Source organism: Melanotaenia boesemani, chromosome 5, assembly GCF_017639745.1.
Source record: "Melanotaenia boesemani isolate fMelBoe1 chromosome 5, fMelBoe1.pri, whole genome shotgun sequence".
Classification (NCBI taxonomy): domain Eukaryota; kingdom Metazoa; phylum Chordata; class Actinopteri; order Atheriniformes; family Melanotaeniidae; genus Melanotaenia; species Melanotaenia boesemani.
The window spans coordinates 8,831,048-8,850,997 of NC_055686.1; the positions used below are offsets into that span (position 1 = coordinate 8,831,048).

Genomic DNA, 19,950 nt, shown 5'->3' on the forward strand with positions numbered 1-19,950 from the left:
GGACCCAGCAGTCTGGTTTGTGCTCTTGTCATCATCCCACCATCTAAGGGGCTTGGGGGGCTGTTGAAGGAGGCAGCGATGGTAGGAGAGGGGCGTACTGGGGTGGAGGAGATGGAAGTGGACGATGATGAGGCAGTCTGAGCAGAGGAGGAGGTGGACGAGGAGGAGGAGGCAGGGAGGGAGGAGGCAGGGGAGGAGCTGTTAGGGGGAGGGCCGTAGGAGGAGGGGAGGGGGGAGGAGAAGCTGGCAGGGGCAGGGCTTTCCTTGGAGGGTGGGGAATCTTTGTACGGCGGCGGGGCGGAGTCGAGTGACGAATCGACTGAAGTTCCCCACAGACCCTGTGTGGAAGGATACAGACAAGATGAAGGACCAGATTTTGGACCTTTTACATAGTTTGGATCAATTTTGTCACTTTTCATTTGTCACTTTTAAACATGTCATGGCTTTCTGACACAACTTTCATTGCCTGTTATCACCTTCCTCTTCCCATTTCTATAAACACTCATCCATTTCAGACATTACATTTAAATCACTTGATTTAAGCTTCTTTTTCTTTAACATTGTTTCTTTCTCAGTTTGCAACTTCTGTCTCAGGATTTTCAGCTGGTTTTGGCTCACTGAACCTCCATCAGGAAATCCGAACTTTTCACACCACATATAGACATATTTACAGCAGTCATCACCATACTTTCATGAAATTCATAAGGTTTGACACAGGTTTGTCATGTTGCTGTTCTTTTCCTCCTGAATTACCCATTATACCTTATTTTGTCACGTCTGACTCAAAGGACTTCCTGGCCTGATCTTGGAGTTTTTCCTCACAGGACTTTATTTTAGTCTCTATTTCCTTTCCCTTACCAGATCTTGTCCACGCCCGAACTCACTGGATTTCTGGCCTGGTCTCAGTTCTTTCTCTTTTTTTTTTTATTTTTTTTTAAAAAGAAAAAACTTCACAGGACTTATCTGCCTGATCTTAGTAAAAAACTTCACAGGTCTTATCTGAACTAAGTTCTGGCCAACCGGGAGGTATGGCACGCTGTGTCCTGAGTTCCCGGTTTTTGAAAATTGAACTAGCTCGACTTTCTGACACCAAAACTTTATGGCTAAAATCCAGAACCACTTTTAGTGATTTCACAGAGGGATAATTTGTGTTATCACCGCTAGGTTTCCATTGTCCTTGTTTATCCACATTGAGTAATGTTCTGGCATTCACACACCTTTCCCTATTCTTCTTATTTACACAAAAAGTCTTATAAAGAAGTGAAGAACAGCAATCATGACCAAAATAAAGGCAGTTGACCAAAGCACCAAGAAGATTTGAACTCCTTCTTCAGTACATTTAGAAATTTGTTCTAATTCAGACTTTCTTAAATCCTCTAAATTCTGTCTTTCCAGTTTTAAATAAATTGTTATTAAATCTAAAATAAAATTTGACAATAATACTTCTCACCCGATTTTTCCATACTGGAGTTCATTGATTCCAGCGCAGTCGACCAGAATCGAAGACCTTGGTCCTCGTCACTCCTTTGTCTGTGTGAGGTTTGAGGATGAACAGTTGTGGTTCAGGTGATCAGCCACGAGGTCCCCGACACCGGCTGACTCACTTGGAATCCCGGACGAGCCCCCAAATTGTGCTGGAAAAAATCTTTGTGGGGAGAATCAAAAATGATGCCGAGTCAAACTGTCTTTTACAAGTTTATTATAGCAAAGAGAAATATATAAAAAATCATGCAGTCAAGCATGCAGAGAGATCTCTCTGAATAAACAAGTAAGTGTCACAAAGTTATATAGATTTCTGATCACGCCTTTACCAACTGTCATCATCATCATCATCACTTGATGGAGATCTCTATTAATAGCTGTTGCTAGGGGCATGTAGAGAGAGTTCTTCTTAAAGCGGAACTATTTGGAGAGAGTTTTACATAAAATGAAACTAGACACACTTTGAGACAGTACACGACCTTTTCGCCTTACTTCACCCCGCTAGTAGACAGAATAAGGGGAAGCTACAAGAGAATCTGGCCAGTGTCTGTAAGTTTTGTTTTTAGTGTGAAAAGGTCACCTGATAATTTGTAAATGTAACAGTAATGCTGCATCTCATGACAGCTTTAATAAAGTTTAGGCCAGCTCACACAATAATTTCCATCACAGAATACTTCAGTCCAGATAAACATCTTAAGTGTTGCAGATATTTAGCAAGACCTTTAATGTCATCTAATGTGCCCTGGATGCAAAGCAAAAAAAAAAAAAAAAAAAAAACATAAAATTACCTTCATTTCCATTTTCACAAATGAAATAAAATTTCTTCCAATCAGAAGCTGTGTATTAATGAGTTTTCAAGTTCAGTAAAATAATTCAGTTCAAATTTGACGCTGAGTAGTTTTTTAGTAGTACCTGGTCTAATGTGGTCAAGGTCCCGAAAAAGCTTTATTATTATTATTATTATGATTTTATATTTTTTATTATTCCTTCTTCCATTCAGTTTTCTCCTTCTTTTCATTCTGATATAAGGGCCTTATTGTTGGTCTTTTCCTAGAGTTATTCACTGATGTTTTGTTTTGTCTTTTTTGTATTCAAGTTCCTTGTTAGAGGTAAAAGTGCTGGTTTTGTTCTATTCTTCCTCCTCCTGTCCACCTCCTCTACTCTGCAACACCCTGGTGTCTGTGTATACAAAAATTATAATAAATGAATAAAAATGAATAGAAATAAAATCGATTAAATAAATGGCTGCAAATGAAATAATTAGAAAAATATTTGTGCGTAATGCAGGCTGGTATAACTCCAACACCATCTGACCTCCATTTTTAACACATAATTAAATGGACACATTGTGTGACAGAGCTGATGGGATTTGTGGTTGGAGACTAGAGGGGTTAACGTATCCAATTGTTTAGTTTTATTTTCAGTGCACTGGCTCAAAAATTGTTAAATGTGAAGGTTTTATTTCATTTATGACTTTATTGTACTGGTATTCAAATTTGTTGGAGAAAAGTCATCCAACAGCGCGATGCGCGACACAGACACCGTCACTGCTGTTGGTCGCCTCCTGTGTGTTGAACCCATTGTACTACAATACTACAGTACACTGGCACAGTGATGTACTGAAACACATGTTTAATTACAGTATATTGTGGTACAGTATATACAATAGTCATATAGTAATTGCTGTCAACATTTACATACTGTAATGTCAAGAAAGGTAATTACCTGTTTTCTTCTCTAAATCTTCTGATTATGATGGACAGAGTGAATCTACTGACATTTGGTTGTACCCTTTGTCCAGCCTCTCTCATGCTCAATCCATGGACAAGAACATGGTCAGTAACAGTAGCTCTGACTATTCGTTGTAGTGCCTCACAAACCAGTGCTCACTGAACTGGCTTATATATGTTCCCTCACATCACAGCCTCAAGTGTGATCAGTTTTGAGTTGTTGTGTCCATCCGGTGACCCCTGTGCTTTAATCGTGTTTGACTTTTGCCACCTGTGCTCACCATTATGAAGCACAGGTGCATCACAATAAAATGTGTTGGCAAGTTGTGTTTAAACTCGTGAAAAGTGCTTATGGTTTTGTCAAAAGAGTGACTGATTAAATCAGTGGGTTCAGGCAACTGAGCATTTGGTTCAGACCATAGGGTTTAGTGTTTTAGCAATTAAGAAAAACTGTAAACTGCAGCCAATTTACCATAAAAACTAATAGAAGAATAGAAACAACAAATCAGCTAAAACAAGCTTATAAAACGTAAAACAAAAGTCTGCCAACCCTGAAAGAAAACAAACTCAGTTTCATTTTTACCCACATCCTTATTTTATTGATTTTTTAGTGTCTTAGATGCTGAACAAAGATTTCAACCATAAAACAGAGAAAAGCAGCATTTTTCATTTTCAACTGAACTGAGACAAACTGCCTTCTGAAAAACAAGATCCAATGGAAACAAAATAAAAAGCATGTTTAATATTCACTCTTCTTTCTAAGAGGAAGGATGGAACATGTGACATTGCATCAGTAAATATCTCTGCAGGGCTGCAGACTCGCTTCAGATTGCCTTACATAGTTTTCAAAAACCCTACATCCATGATTAACCCCGACCTAGTTACCAATTAAGTTAGCTTAGTTACCAATCAATCCTTCCAGTCACTGTAAACATGAAGAAACTGTAAACTCTCACCTTACAAAAAACATAAACATCTTCTGTTTACTGTAGTTTAATCTTAAAAGACATAAATGCATCAGACATCACACAAAATACAGCTACAAACTAAAAGTAATCAGATTACATTCCTTCACCTATGATTTTACCCTGAGAACGACATGTTTAAAAGAGACTGATTGATTATGAGATTAACTTATTACCTCTAAACCACCTCATAGCTCCAGACTGTATCTGTAAATCACTACATCTTAGTATTAACTCATTAATTCTGGATTGTTTTACATCTTCAGGCCTAAAACATGTTGAGCTTGAACAACCTGAGAGAAGTATTTTCTCTTTGGTTGAAGACCTTTATGCATGTGGATGTCTGCAACATGCCATCAGATATTTTCTTGTTTGAAGGTCACAAATCAAACAGATGTGCTACAGCTACGTTTATCCATGACTTTCTGGGAGGTCTGGGAATGCCTCTAGGCATGCTGGGAGATGAAGTGATACAGGATACAGTAGTCATACCTGATTACATACCTCAATAAAATGTAGATTATTATTCTGGTTTAAATGAAAATCAAATGTAAACCTCACACACCTTCAATAACCTTTTACCACTAAAATTCATCCTTTCACACATTAAAGCTCCACATCAGGACCACACATAAGTCAGGGATCATCACCAAGGTCGGCAACCTGTCAGTCAGTCCATGTCACCATGGCAACCACCTAAGAAGGCAATGAAATGAAAATGTGAGTGACGAATCTTTTATGAATTTTTTTACTTTATAGTTTCTGCTCAAACAAAGTCTTGTTCTTTTCAATCAGATCTTGGGGAATCAGCCTGACCGTCATCACACATGATTTCTGTTTATAAAACAGGATGATCATCTACTACAGCAGTCTTACCTAATTAATCCAGGCCATGCTGACCAAGGCTGAAGCTCCACGTTCATGTTTAGGCCTGACAGATCTGCGTCTTCTTTTAGCTCCACCAGAACAATCCTACAAGTTCAAAACAACTTTCAGTCCAAACGTTATGCATTTTTATAGATTTTATCAGGGTTTTAATGAGCAGTTCTGACTAATTAAGTAACAAGAATAGTCCAGTCTCTCATATAACCAGTATTAAACAGTCGTATTGAGTAAAGCTTCCAGCGAGGCGTACCGGGACGCAGCTGTTCCCCTCTTTGATGCACAGATTCAGTTTGCAGTGCAGGTAGACGTCACCAGAGCTCCCAGTGAACTGGAACATGGTGAAGGAGAAGTAGTTGGAGGTTCCCTCCCCGTTTCCCTCCACCATCACTGTCTGGTCAGCAGCGTTGGCACAGCTGCTCACAAACAAGAAGAGACTTTTCTCAGCCTCCCATCACAACCATCAGAAATCACATCTATGAAGGAATCCCAGTGAGCAGCTTCCACTTCTCAGTGTGTCTCACCGATTCTGGATCAGGTCGTATCTCGGAGTGCTGTTGGACGATTCCTGGGCAGTTGCCCAGCAGGAGTCCGTCACCACGGCGATCAGGTCTGCATCCAACCCTTCGGTCTCCAGCTCCACCCAGATCTTCTGGTTCAGCATCACATCAGTGTTAGAATCCACAACGTGTGTGCGGTCGGCGTCGGTGTAGGATTTCATGGTTACAGTGTAACTCCACTCTCCAGATGTGATGTGCTGGATCACAGAGCTGCAGACGACACACATAAACACACCTCAGCTTCTCTGACTCACAAACCAGCTGAAAGGTTTCACGTAGCAGTAGAAATGAAGTTACCAGCCAGAACACACCTGTCTTTGATCCTGAAGGCCACAGTCTTCATTTCTGGCTGAACATGGATGCAGGAGAAGTCGATGTAGAACTGATCTTTGCGAGTGATGCCTTCAGAAGAGCTGTTCTGAGCCATAATGGCGTTCCTGTAGGTCACCTGGCTGTCGTTAACCTGCAGAGCCAAATATTCAGATGTAAAGGAAGAAGCCTCTTTATTCTCTTTTTGTCTATACAGAGTAAAGATGTGGAGGAGAGGACCCACCGTGATCACTGCACCACAGGTGTTGCTGCTGTTGAAGCTGAAAGTCACCATGCCACTCTCCTGGTCCATCTCACCCCTGCAGGTCTCATCATTGAGGTGTAAGACAGAGTAGTCAATGTTTTTGTCCCTCAGGAGACAACCCACCAGACTGACTGAGGCAGAGTTCTGTGTGCAGAACACTGGATCTCCTGAAAATGAGCATAATGATGAAAAGAAACAGTTAAATGTTTTCCTTCAATAACTCAGTCCTGTTATGTTGTGGTCACAGCTGTCGTACCCAGAGTGTTAGACTCTCTGTAACTGGAGGCAAAAACAGCTCTACAGAGGCAGCCAGTGTTACCCCCAAACTCGCCACAAAACTCATGATCACTGCAGACCTGGTCCTGACAAACGGCCTCAGGACGAGCTGCAGAAACACATATTGGTAAAGTATTTTAAACACATATGAGCTACAAAAATAGAGGTGAATTTAGCTGAAGTTGCTCAGGTCTTACAGCACTGAGCCTCAGACCACCAGCTCTCCAGGGTGACGTTGCTCAGGCTGCAGGCTCTGGCGTAGGCCCACAGAAACTGACACCCAAGACCGTCCACTGCAGGATATTTGCACAAAGTTGCATTGCAGGCAGTTATGTAGGGAGCTGGATCCACGATGGTGTTACAGGAGGAGAAGGGCGCCTCCATCAGGAGGTTACAGCTGTTCCACACATGGAAAGAGAGAACATGAGATCCAATGAACTGATCAGCTCCTTTATGTTTATCTCCCATCTGTAATAGTGTCATGTAACATGACTGATATGATGTAACATGTCAAATAGATCAGAGTATAACAGCAGAAGATGTTTCCTGCTGTGTGGATGAATCTGCTCACCGTTCAGTCATCATGGGGCAGTCGATCGTACCGTCAGCAGGTTCAGTGTACACGCTCTCACAGCTGCAGGAGACAAACACATATTCAGGACTGCTGGTCTGCTCCGGATTATTCATACAGCACATATAATACACAGTATCTGTAAGTCATTCATCAAGCAGCAGCAGAGAGTCGGTCTGTAGGAGGAGTTACCTGGAGGAGCTGTCCTCAGAGAGCTTTGCACTAGAAAAACTGCTGGAGTTTCCACACAGACCAACCAGAGATGATCCAGCAGGTCCTGAAATGGTTCAGGACAGAAAGTGAGTCAGAGAATCATCAATGTTTAAACTGGATCAACAGAAAACAGTTTCTTGGTCTCCACGTCCACAATGACACTTTCTGTACCTTCCATGTGAATCTGTGCTGTGTCTCCATCAAAGAACACAGCAGCAGAGCGTCCAGAGAGTGTAACTTTGGCCGTGACTCCAGTTTGGTCCTTAGAGAGCTGGACACCATGAACCTCCTGGACCGAGCTGTTGAGGACCAGAGCTACGTTGTCCACCTGAGTCACAGTGGAGAGACAAGATGGAGGAAATACTGAGAGAAACATCAGCATCATCTCCTTGCTTCATCAATCTGTTTCTACTGTCTCTGAGAGGGAAGATGAGAGCCTCCACAGCAGAGACTGTGGGGAGGATTTTAGACCAAACTCCACCCTGACTGGTGGACTGAAGTTCAGGAAGCTTACCAGGACTCTGCCGTCTTGTTTCAGGAGAACGTCAACGCCTGGGTCCTCCACCCGCAGAGTCACACTGTCCACAAAGCTCACATCTGTACGACGTCGCTCACGGAAACTGGCCAGAATCTGAACGCCTGAAACCCACGAATCCGACAGCAAAGTGTAGGAACAGCGATCTTCTATGAAGTCGGCTTTGTTGTGGACGTCAATGACAGCAGGACCGGTCACACTGCAGGTGTATGATATCATGCAGCTGACAGAGGAACACACACAAGGATAGACAGCATCATTAGCTGCTGGTGAGACTGCAGCCACCAGGGGGCGCCACTTTTTTAGAGGTAATTCACTGAGGACAGAACTGTGAATCTCATGGTGGTGCTGGAAGAAACATCACTGATGACAAACTTTACAGACTTCGTTAAGTTGAGATCATCTGCAGCAGGAAGCAGTTTGTATTTTAATCATATCTGATTCAAAGTGAAAACTCCTGTCATCACATTTCTTCTGATTATCATGTTTATTTATTATATTGTAACAAGTATAAAGTGAAGATATTTACCTGCCGTGGCCATCACAGCGTTCCCCATCATTACAGCCTGAGAGTGTGATGGATCTGTCAAGACCGCATGAGACGCTGGTGCAGGTTTCATTTACATGTGTTGTATTAGGAGAAAAGCCTTTACCTGAGAAGCACAGGAGCTTTTTCATTCATTTATAAAATCACTGATCACTTTTCAGCTAAAACTAAACAACATTTAAATTCTACAGTTTTATCAGAATTGTAAAGGAGATGTTTGGAGACAGAGATTTACTGACCTGAGAACCTGCATCCACTGATGTCAATGTATGCCTCTGGATCAGCGGCAGAAATAACTACAGAAGTCGAGTATGTGCCGTTAACATAAACATCAACTTTCTGGACAGAGAGAAAGACAATCAGTGTGAAGACAACAGAGATGAATGAACGGAGTTCACACACATCAGGATGAAAAGAGACAAAGTTTGTCTTTTCTCCTTTTTAACATCACTGTTGATGTTTTCCTGTTAACTGCAGCGTGAAGAGAAGCAGACACGTTTCAGGGAGAGTTTAGATTATACACACACACACACACACACACACACACACACACACACACGCACTCACCTCGGTAACGTTTGGATTGTTTAGGCTGTAGTCATTTAATCCCAGAGCTGTCTGATCACGAAAACTAATAAGATAAAAATAAACCTGTAATGAGAGAAATGATAGAATGTCATTAGAAAAGAGAAAAATCTTCTTTTTTTTTTCATTTTTATTCAATTACATTTAAATATTTTCATTAATTTCTCTTTTTTGAATTTCATCTGTTTATCTAGAAAAATTAACACTTGGATTGATCCTTATAAAATGAATAACACTTACATAGTCGTAGTTTCTAGTCACATAAAAGACGAACGAACAAGTTGCTGGGTTTGTTATTGTAGACGCATCCTGCTTCACAAAACGTTCCAGAAAACGTGGCTCGTCACTATACAAGTCAACAGAACCATCATCGGATTTAGGACCAAGTAAACAGTCTCCTGAGGTTGAAGGGTTGTAAAAGCCGTTGAAACAGACCACGAAGTTTTGACTGGTGAAGTTCACCTGTTAAATATCAAACACACACATCTAATTAAAATAAACGTTTTTCTGTTTTCACAAATGATGCAAACAGGAGTCATTTAAATATGAAACATGAAATACTGGCCAACGGTGCAGGCTTTGTTAGGATCATGTATTTATGCAGAGATGTGGAGTTCTCTTCACACTGCAGTGTGTGTTTCACTCCATTTATGATCTTATCTTTAGATTTTCTACATTATCAACTTTCAACTCTGGTTCAGATTTTATTAGTTCTCATAGAGCAGCTGTTTTATTTCTAATATGAGACAGATGAAAAAAGATATTGAGGTGTTTACACAAATAATCCTGAACTGAGCTGTAAACACACACTGCTCTCATTTAGAGAGAAAACATTAATACTGACAGCAGGTGGAAAGACACAAAGATATTCTCAGTCATCTGCTTTCATCCTACGTACGTAGAGCTGGGTGTAGACTTTCTGGTAAAACGTGATGGGACAGGAGCTGATGTTGATCTCTTTATTTACAGTAAATGTCTCTATAAATTGAACAGCACCTGCAGAGATGGAGAAACATGAGAGATGAGCTTCAGTCTGTCAGCAGTTAGACTAAAGTTCAAACTGCTTCTTCACATTTTGATGGAATAAAACATCATCAGTCAGCAGCTTTGTTCTATAAAGATGTCAGGATAATCTCACACACTCCTTAATAAACATAGAGCACATGAAGAACTTTTACATCATGTTTTACTGTAAATTAAGTAAAAACATCAGATTTGTGTGTATTGACCATTTTTGTTTTATTAAGAAACCAAAGTTTCCTTTGATTGATAGAAATCAGATCATTTTATTATAGAAATGATGGTTAGGAGGTTTTCATGTTAAATATTGTTGTTTTAAATCTTTTTTTTCCTGTGAACTGCAGTAATTTATGTTTCTTGCCTTTGCTTTGCTCTTCTGCTCCTTTAGATGATAAACCTTCTTTGTATTTACTGTAGATTGGAGACTTGTTTATGACCCACATCTGTTCCTCATTTGCATGTTTTCAGCTCCAGTTTTTATACTTGTTCCTGCCTTTCATGTGTTTTCCCTTCACACTGACCACCTCTCCTGTTATACACCAACTCTTTACATGGACTTTGGTTTCTGGACTTGTCTGTCCTCCTCCAGGAACGGCTTCTTCATCTAAATTAAGGTTGTCAAACTCTTTGAGGGCTGCTGTCCTACAGCTTTTAATGTTTCCCTGCCTCAACACACCTAAAGTCAAACTAATGGCTCATTGTGGAAAACTTGACAACAAGCTATTCGATCTGTTTGATTTGAATCGTGTTTTGAAGCAGAGGAACATTTAAACCCCTGCAGGACTGGAGTTTGACATCCCTGACCTAAATCATTACAGAGCTTCACCTCTGCTACAACAGTTGTTTTATATAAACCCAGCACTTATAACATGATTGATAACATGACCTTGTACTATTACACGTGCATACTTTTACTGAAGTAAACATTTCTAATGCAGATTTTTACTGCTTACAGGGTAAAATGTGAGTTTAAACTTTTGCTCATCTTAAGGATGTGAATGTTTCTCTGTCTCTGGTTGACTGATGTGTCTCTGGCTTACCTCCCAGTGAGATGAGAGCAAACAGGTAGAGAAGGGGGTGGAGCATGTTGGAAGGGATCCAATCAGCTGTCAGAAAGCTGAAACACAAAGCTGATTGGACAAAAACTGTAAGACACATTCTCATCATTAATGTATTAATTCCTTTCATCATATCTGTTAGCTGCTGTTAATCTAAGAAGGAATTTATTTCCTAAAGGGATATTTCTAATAATACTTTGTTCTAGAGAATAACTGCTTTGTCTTTTCATAGCTTGCAGTGTTCTGTGTAACTCTTGCTTCTAGTGCAGTACCATCAATGCTGTATATTAAACAGCTTGTTATTGGGTATTGAGACGTCTCGTTTGTGTTGCTGTCTTCAGGTTGGCTGGGGATGGGGGGTAAAGGCCTGTTAATACTCTGTAAGAACAGAGAAAGTTGTTCTTCCTCTCAGATTTGACCCTTTTGTCTGTTCTCCACACATCATCTAGGCAGAATTTTATTATCGTGTGGTGTCTGGCAGCTGTTGCGTGGTTGGACAGCGATGTGAAGTGGGTGTGGTTCATGTGGAAAAGTGGGAAATAGGAAGTTTACAAAGGTTTAAAAAGGATGAAGGCTGGCTGAGGCCATGGCAAAGTATGAATATGTGAACAACAACATGATGAGAAGTCCGCTTCTTTTTAAAGATTTAGGTTTTTGGCTCAAGTCCCTGATAAGATTCACTCAGAGCTTCTTTTTTAGGCCAATTTATCACTTGTGAATACTTTGTATGTATCTAACCAATTTCTAATTCAGTTTGCATAGAAGTCTTGTTTATGTGCATTACTTCACTATAAAATACAATTACTATTTAATATTTTGATCAATCCTTTAAATAAAGAATTGAGTGGGAGACATGAAAACCTGTGGGGCTGCAGCCCTCGTGGGACCGGACTGAGTAGTTCTGCTGAGGACTGTACAGGCCTGAGGCTGTCAGGTGAGGTAGGGGTGAGGAATGAAGCAAGCAGCACGTACACGAGGCTCAAGCTTGCAGCTGCAAATGTGGGAGGAGATGAGTGTAAATAGTTAAGATTTCTATGGTCATACTTTGAGTTTGAGCTTCTCTGCTGTACCAGCTTCACCATATAGTTTATATACTGTAGCCTATAGTAGCCTGCAGCACTGTAGGAAGCCGTTTAGATGGTCTGAGAGGAACGTTGCTGTTTCACTGTAAGCCACAGAAAACACTCCACAGCAGCCCGGACAGAGCTTTAGGTGACCACAAGAAAGCCTGTTCTCCCTCTGGCGACGAGGTAGAAGAAGCACCATCTCCCCAGTGAAAGGACGTTCCTGCTAGCTGTGTCATTACAACTCAGCTGGATCCTCAGTTCCAGCTGCTGGGAGGTGGAATAAGAGACGCTGACTTTGACTATTCTGTACATGTAAGTAGTTACTCTGAGGTTGGTTTAATCTTATTAAATTTGTTTTCTGGTTAGCAGCTGGTGTGTATGTGAGTGTGTGGGCCCACAGCTTAAACCTCTCTGTTGTTTCTGAGGACCATGTAAGATTATTTTACATAGTCTCCAGAAAATGAGGACTATAGAAAATAGTCATTTTTTTAATGAAGATCATAGATCTATAATCTTTATTAAGCAGCAGAAAGTGGAGCAGTGGTCATTCAGAGTGTGTATCCCTCATAGGCCACTACAGGTTGTGTTGTACAAGTTTACTCTTATACTTTATTTTATATTTTTCTCAGCTTCTTAAAAATTATTTTATAATTATTTTGGCTGCGTTACGGCTAGCTGTCGTTTCTTTTTCTTGTGTCTTTTCCCCTCATGTGTCTTTTAAACTTTGTTGATTGGATTCATAGTTTTTACATAGTGTCAGTTCCTACAAAGGTTACCAGTGGGCCCAAGATTAATTAATGGATCTATTTATTTTGTGTGTATGTATGTATGATATTTTTAGTCAACATTGTAATAATCAGGAATTACTTCACACAAACAAATCCCTCTTGGCGCCCCCTGGTGGCCCCACAGCTCTTTAATATAACAAGACCAGAATTTCCAGCATCTGCCTATAATGGTAAAAGGGTTTAATCTGGTAGAATCCAGCAAAAATATCAAATCTCACAATTTTTCTTCCTGATGAAACTCTGACATTAAAGAATGAAGGGTTTTAAACTGTAATGACAGTGAGATTAAAAAGTTTAATTTCAATAGAAGTCAAGGTCGAAGGTCACCAGAGGGAGTATCTGACACTACGGAAAAATACTGATGCTACCAAATCTATTTTACTGCTAAGCGTTGACATATCTAACACACTAATTACTACCAAAAACTATCCCCTTGACTACTTTTTAGTTAGAAATAATTTTTGTTTGATTTTTTTACTTCATAATAAATAATGTAGTACTTTAAATAATTATACTGGCATTTAGAGAGCTGTAATAATATCTATAAACAAGGTAAATAAGTGCTATACAGCTGTAAGTGATCAATTTATGAGGTTTGTATGTGTGTGTAAGACAAACCTGTGTGGTCAGTGAAGAGGATCACCTACGATGCTGAAAACAAGAACAAAAACATCAGTTATTATCACTTTCTTTGGTAATTTAATACGTTTTCCAGTGTTACTTTGTTCACAACAAAGTTCCTTCTTTTGCTGCTTTATTTTTCTTTCAGAAGGCACCATTCAGTCCTAAAAAGATATTTATGACATTTAGAAAGACTGTATTAGATTTACCTAATGTTAAAATCTGCTTTTAAATAGAAGGATTGTGGATTTTGTCTCTTTCAGTTACACTGAAAACATTGAGTTAACTTTTAATAAAAACAAAGATAATCACCACCAGCCACTAAAACCGTGTAATTTTCCTTTAAACAAGGATGTGGCCTTAAAAGTTGAATGAAAAACCAGAAGACAATGTTTTGACCAGCGCAGGTGTACAGCTCGTCTCACCTTCTGCAGCTTTGGTGAGATGATGAAGACTTGTGTCCTCGAGGCTCTCTGAAGATCTGTTGGACAGATGTGTCTGGCGATGTCTCTGTGGAGGATGTCGCTCTGACTCTCTCTCTCTGTTCGTCCCTTTTTATTTGTGTCTTCGCTCTTGACGATACCCAATAGAATCCAAGGGGAGGACTGGATGTGGAGACGACGGTGACGGGAACCTCCCTCTACTGAACTGAATGTGTCCTCATCATCTTGTCAGGTAAGCATCTCTGACATTTGAGTCTCAGCCGAAACCAGTTTACCAACTATTCCCAAAAACTGATACTCAAATACCAAAGAATCACACATCTTTATTAAACTGTTGGTGAAGCTGAATCAAAGCTGCTGGGCTTCAGTCAGAGTAAATTCACACTAATTTGCTCTCACTTTAAGGTGCTCTGCCAGCTGCAACCACTACCATGGAGGCTGCAGATGTCCCACCAGTCCCTGCTACACCAGTTCTAGAGTCTGTAAGTGTTCCACCAGATCTGAGACCCCAAAGAGTCCCTGTCCTGCTCATTTCTGGTTGATTTCCAGTTGGTTTCTTCCATTACCCCCCGTCATGTGGCTTTTGCTTTTTTCATCCATCTGGTTGTAAAAATATCTGCAGGCTCATTTAATGATCAGTAGTTTTTAAATTCATGGCAGGTGTACGAACGTCCACCAAACACAAGGAAGACACAGATGTCTGAGACTGAAACTGGTGGCAACGCATCTAAACCTGAACTTTATCTGTTGTTCATCTGCTTGTAATGATTTAAGTTATTAATGGTTTTGCATCATAATGACTCCACTTTCCATGTGAGCTGATCGCGGTGAGGACGTGTGTTTTTAGACGTGTTTTTAACGTTTGCTAGCGAGAAACCTGAAAGTGTCGATGGAGGCAGCAGGTTCCCCCAAAATGGCAAAGTCCTGATGACATTGTCTCTTTTCTTGTGATCTTTTGGCCAAGCCCCCCACCCTCCACCCAAAAGAAAAAAGGGGTTCCAGTCTTGTATTTTAGTCAGTTCTCAGGAGGCCTGGACAGCTTGTACCATATCCAACCTGTTCTCCTAGTTGAGCTTTTTGATTTGCACACAGGTGCACTGGACGCCTGAAGCTGCTGCCTGCTTTTACACAACATACCTGAGAAGTTTTCTGTCAATCTACACCCTGAAATTAATAGATGCCAAAGATGTTTGAGTAAAAGATGAAACCAGTAATCATGTAACAGTCACAAACAAAAGAAGGTAAGTCTTAAGTTCACCTTTAAAAATATCAACACTCCCAGCTCCTCTCAGGTTGTCTGGAAGGCTGTTCCACAGGCGAAGACCATAGAAACTAAAAGATGCATCTCCATGTGTTTTTGTCCCCAGCTTAGGAATGAATGAGAGACCAGCCCCGACGACCTGAAGGTCCTGTGATGCTCATAAACTAAAAGCAAGTTGGATAAATACTCAGGACTAAAATTCCTAAGAGCTTTAAATTAAATGACGTATTCTTACTATTCTTATTGTTCAGCACTTGTGTCAGTACTTACTGTGTTTTATAAATGAAGTTGGTCTTGCTTTAAAAACCAATAAAAGGATTTTAAAATCAACTTAGAAGCACACAGGAAGCCAATGCAGAGATTTTAAAACTGGTCTAATATGAGCTTTCTTTCTGGTCTTCGTCAGCACACGAGCAGCTGAATTTTTGCAGGAAAAAGTTTTTCTTGTCCAGTTCAGTTCTGATGTCATTTCCGACTTTGACCAGCGCTGTCTCCATACTATGTTTCGCTCTGAACCCGGACTGCTAGTCCTCAAAGAAACCATTGTCTTTCATGAAATCATTCAGTTGGGTAAGAACAACTTTTTCTAAAATTCTGCTTAAAAATGTTAAATAGGATACAGGTCTGTAACCGTTAAGATCAGAGGTGTCTAAATTTACTCTCTTCAGAAGAAGCTGGTATGTCATCTGAACTGGTCCGTAAAGTCCGAAAAAAACTCCCTGCAAAAGAGGTTTTCAATCTCAATGGGACTTCCTGGTTAAATAAAGGTTAAAAATTTATTTTAAACTGTTCTGGAAACGCCCCTCATTTGCACCCAAATCAATTAGGCTCGCATGTACTGGCATCCAACCTACAATACACATTGCAATCAGCCGTAAAGGACTGACTGTTGACGTCACACACCCTCGCACCCCGTTCTTCCTCTCCACTACCACCACCAGTACACAGCCCCACCCTGCTCATCAGCCCCCCCCCCCCGCTCGGCACTTTCTTTCTGGTGCACTAATTTATCAGTGATCACATCCACTATGTCCTCATCCATACGACCACCTATAGCTCGAACCACCGACATTGCTGTGAGGCCGCAGTGCTAAAAATTAAGTAAAAATCTGTTTGCATACTGAAAAAACTGTCCAATGACCAAACTCCCCCCAAACCTCCAAACATTGCTTTTCAAACGTTAGATGTCTTTCAAACAAAATATTTTTTGTTAATGATCTGATTTTAGACGACAGCCTAGATTGCATGTTTTTAACTGAAACATGGAGGAGTGTAACCAGTGAGTTTCTGCCTTGTGCTGCTTATTAAATTGTCGTGATACAGCGTGATCTCTTGGAGAAAAGGTCTCCGTTAAGAGGACAACACAGACGAAAAAAGAGAAAAGAACACACTGTAAGTCTGCCCACTCCAGGTCTTATACATTTGAAACAGAACAAAGTTTAAGCTAGGGACAATAAACCCCAGAACATTTCTCCACAGCTATCTACGATTGTCACATCTTTGGATCGAAACAATGTTTTGATGATAGAAATAAAAATTCATACAAAAAGTACGAGAACTAATAAGATGGACTAGGATAACGATATGATTAAAAGATGGTGGCGCCCACCTCTCCTACAGGAGAATTTTTACAAAATGGAGGGGTATGGGAGCTTAAGGAATTTCTAGAGGGGGTCCCAGGAAGAAAAATCCAGGAAGGAGGGGCTATAACTTAAAATGAAATACAGTCATCTTCAGAGATCCCTTTAGGTATATTAACATTTACACAGATTTTGTGTAATTATGAACCAGTTGAAGTTATCTAGGTTACATGAACACAGATGTTCTAGTTATTTTAAATGAAGCCACACATCCCAGTTTTATGTACAGGCATTCTATTCTATTCTATTCTACAGTCATTTAGCAGACTCTTTTATCCAAAGCAACTTACATCTGGGAGTAAGAACAACACAAGCAAGAATTCAAACAAGATGAGACATCATAATTAAGTGGTAGTCAGACCGCTGTGAGTCCAGTTCGACCTAGGTGCTGTCATGTGGTGCTAGAGGCAGTGCATATAATTTTTTAAGTCATTTAGTTTAAATACAAGATCATAATTTCATCACACAATATCATCTTGGGCTTAAGTGCACGCAGCTTATTCAGTGCTGAGTTGAGCCAAAGAGCTGGACAAATCCTTCTAACTCATTCTGTGGAGTAGAAGAGTTAAGCTAAGTGTGGAAATGCTCCTTAAACAAGTGAGTCTTTAGCTTGCTTTTAAAAGTGGATAAGGACTCTGCAGATCGGACAGAGTTTGGTAGATCATTCCACCACCGGGGAACAACAGAGGAGGAAGAGTTTTGCTACTGATTTTGCGCCACGTTGTGGTGGGAGCAGTAGGCGTCTTTCACTGGCAGAGCATAACTGTGGAGAAGGAATGTAGCTCTGGAGTGAAGGAGTGAAGGTAGACAGGAGCCGTTTGGGTTATTGTTTTGTAAGCCAGAAGCAGAGCTTTGAATTTGATGCGTGCTGGAACTGGAAGCCAGTGAAGAGAGATTAGCAACGGAGTGACATGAGCTCTTTTAGGCTGGTTGAAGACCAGACGTGCTGCTGCGTTCTGGATCATCTGCAGAGGTTTAACTGAGCATGCAGGCAGGCCAGCCAGTAAGGAGTTGCAGTAGTCAATGCGTGAAATGACCAGAGCCTGGACCAGGAGCTGTGCCATGTCTTCAGTCAGGTACGGTCTGATCCTCCTGATTGGCAAGAACGAGCTACCGAGGCAACATGGTCTGGAAAGGTCAGCTGGTTGTCTACCATGACACCAAGATTCCTGGTAGAAGACGTATGCACAAGCGTGATAGAGTCAAGCTGCACGCTTATCTGTGGCGGTAAGGAAGGATTGGCTGGAAGGACAATAAGCTTGGTGTTGGACAGATTTAGCTGAAGGTGGCGATCCTTCATCCATGCGGAGATATCAGCAAGGCATGCTGATATTCGCATTGAGACAGTTGTGTCGTCAGTGAAAAGAGAATAGGGCCAAGCACCGAGCCCTGAGGCACCCCTGTTGTTAGCTCATGTGATCTGGACAACCATGAGAGGACAGATCCTGAGATGCCAAGCTCCGAGAGTGTGGAGAACAGTATATGATGGTTGACCATGTCAAAGGCAGCAGACAGGTCCAGCAGTATAAGGATTGAGAATTGACCAGTGGATCTGACGAGCCGTAGGGAATCAGTAACTGACAGGAGAGCAGTTTCAGTAGAGTGGCCTTGCCTATAGCCAGACTGATATGGATTAAACAGGTTGTTATCTTGGAGGAACTGTGAGACCTGACTGAAGAAGGCACGCTCCAGTAGTTTAGACATGAATGGAAGCAGTGGGACTGGCCGGTAGTTTTCAACCTGGGCTGGGTTGAGTGTGGGTTTCTTCAGCAGTGGGGTAACCCGAGCTTGCTTGAAGGCAGAGGGAAAGACACCAGATTTAAGAGATGAGTTGATAATATGAGTTACTGCTGTTTTGATTGTAGGTAAAATGCTCTGCAGGATGTCAGAGGGAACAGGATCAAGAGGACAGGTTGTGGGTTTTGAGTTGACTAGAAGTTTAGAGACTTTGTCCTCATTTAGAGAGCAGAAAGAGCAGAGTGAGGCACCAGTAGCTGGTTTGGTAAGGCTGAGCTGGTCAGGCTCAGTGAATTGGTTACTGATGGTAACAATTTTTTCAGTGAAGTAGGAAGCAAACATTTCTGCAGTCAGCACAGTGGGAGGCTAATGTGTGTTGGGAGCATTGCGGATCTTGTTCTGATAAAAGGCTACCTTGGGCTGGATGTAAAAATTTCAAGTTTTTGCTGGTACTCAGACAAGTCAGTGTGCTCTTTTGATTTGTGCCACTTTCTTTCTGCAGCCCTGAGTCCAGCCACGGACTGGGAGGGTTTTGTCTAGCTGATTTTGACACCAGAGGACAAAGTTTGTCCAGAGAGGAGGCAAGAGAAGAGCAGAGTGTTTCTGTAGCCTCATTAACAGACAGTAAGGAGAAGTCTGAGTGGGAAGAGAGGGTAAAGTAAACCTCATCTGACAGCTGTGTAGGTCTGAGGGATCTCAAGTTTCTGCTCTAGGACACCATTTTTGGAGTTGCTTGAGTGACATGAGTAAGGAAGACAGAGAATTTAACCAGGAAGTGGTCTGAGAGGTGCAGTGGGGTGGCTTACAGGTTGGCTATGGAGTAGTTTCTGGTCAGTGCCAAGTCAAGAGTATTGCCAGCTTTGTGTGTTGGAGGAGTCTGTACCAGTTTGAGATTGAAAGAGTAGATGAGAGCCAGAAAGTCAGTTGCCTGTGGTTTGTCAATGTGAATGTTCATGTCTCCCATGACAATTAGTGGTGTGCCATCATCGGGAATGTCAGAGAGAATCATGTCCATTTCAGAGACAAACTCGTCTATATTGCCACCCAGAGAGCGGTAAATGACCAGAATGTATGCAGTGATGGGTGTAGAGAACTTTACTGCTTGATACTCAAGTGATGAGCAGTTAGCCATAGGACGGAGATAAGTAAAGTTCCACTTTTTAGAAATAAGAATGTCCGTTCCACCTCCTCGTCCAGCTGAGCGACGTGTTTGGGTAAATTTGGGTAAATGAAGCTGGATAGATGTTCTGATTTCAGTTCTTCTGCTTTTCTTAAAGCAACTTCACGAGGCATCCTTACATTAGTCGACCTCTTGTGGAGAAACTCTCCAACTCTTCCTGCTCTTTACAATATTTCAGGCTCTTCCTGCTGCTCTCAGCGTTTATTATTTAGTAT

The 19,950-nt window shown here is 41.2% G+C and overlaps 1 protein-coding gene and 1 pseudogene across 1 annotated transcript; both read right to left on the reverse strand.

Moving 5' to 3' along the window:
* Positions 1–3,832: 3,832 nt before the first annotated feature.
* On the reverse strand, positions 3,833–8,007 carry LOC121639778 (uromodulin-like). Its single transcript, XM_041985270.1, has 12 exons — positions 7,768–8,007; positions 7,425–7,581; positions 7,233–7,317; positions 7,041–7,103; positions 6,667–6,866; positions 6,450–6,578; positions 6,173–6,360; positions 5,931–6,082; positions 5,584–5,829; positions 5,313–5,475; positions 5,054–5,149; positions 3,833–4,873 (listed from the first exon to the last, which is right to left on the reverse strand). The coding sequence occupies exons 1-11, from the start codon at positions 8,005–8,007 to the stop codon at positions 5,054–5,056; spliced, it is 1,719 nt and encodes a 572-aa protein (XP_041841204.1). The 3' UTR covers positions 3,833–4,873.
* A 9,405-nt stretch (positions 8,008–17,412) lies between these two features.
* Positions 17,413–19,660, reverse strand: LOC121640337 (annotated as a pseudogene).
* Positions 19,661–19,950: the final 290 nt, after the last annotated feature.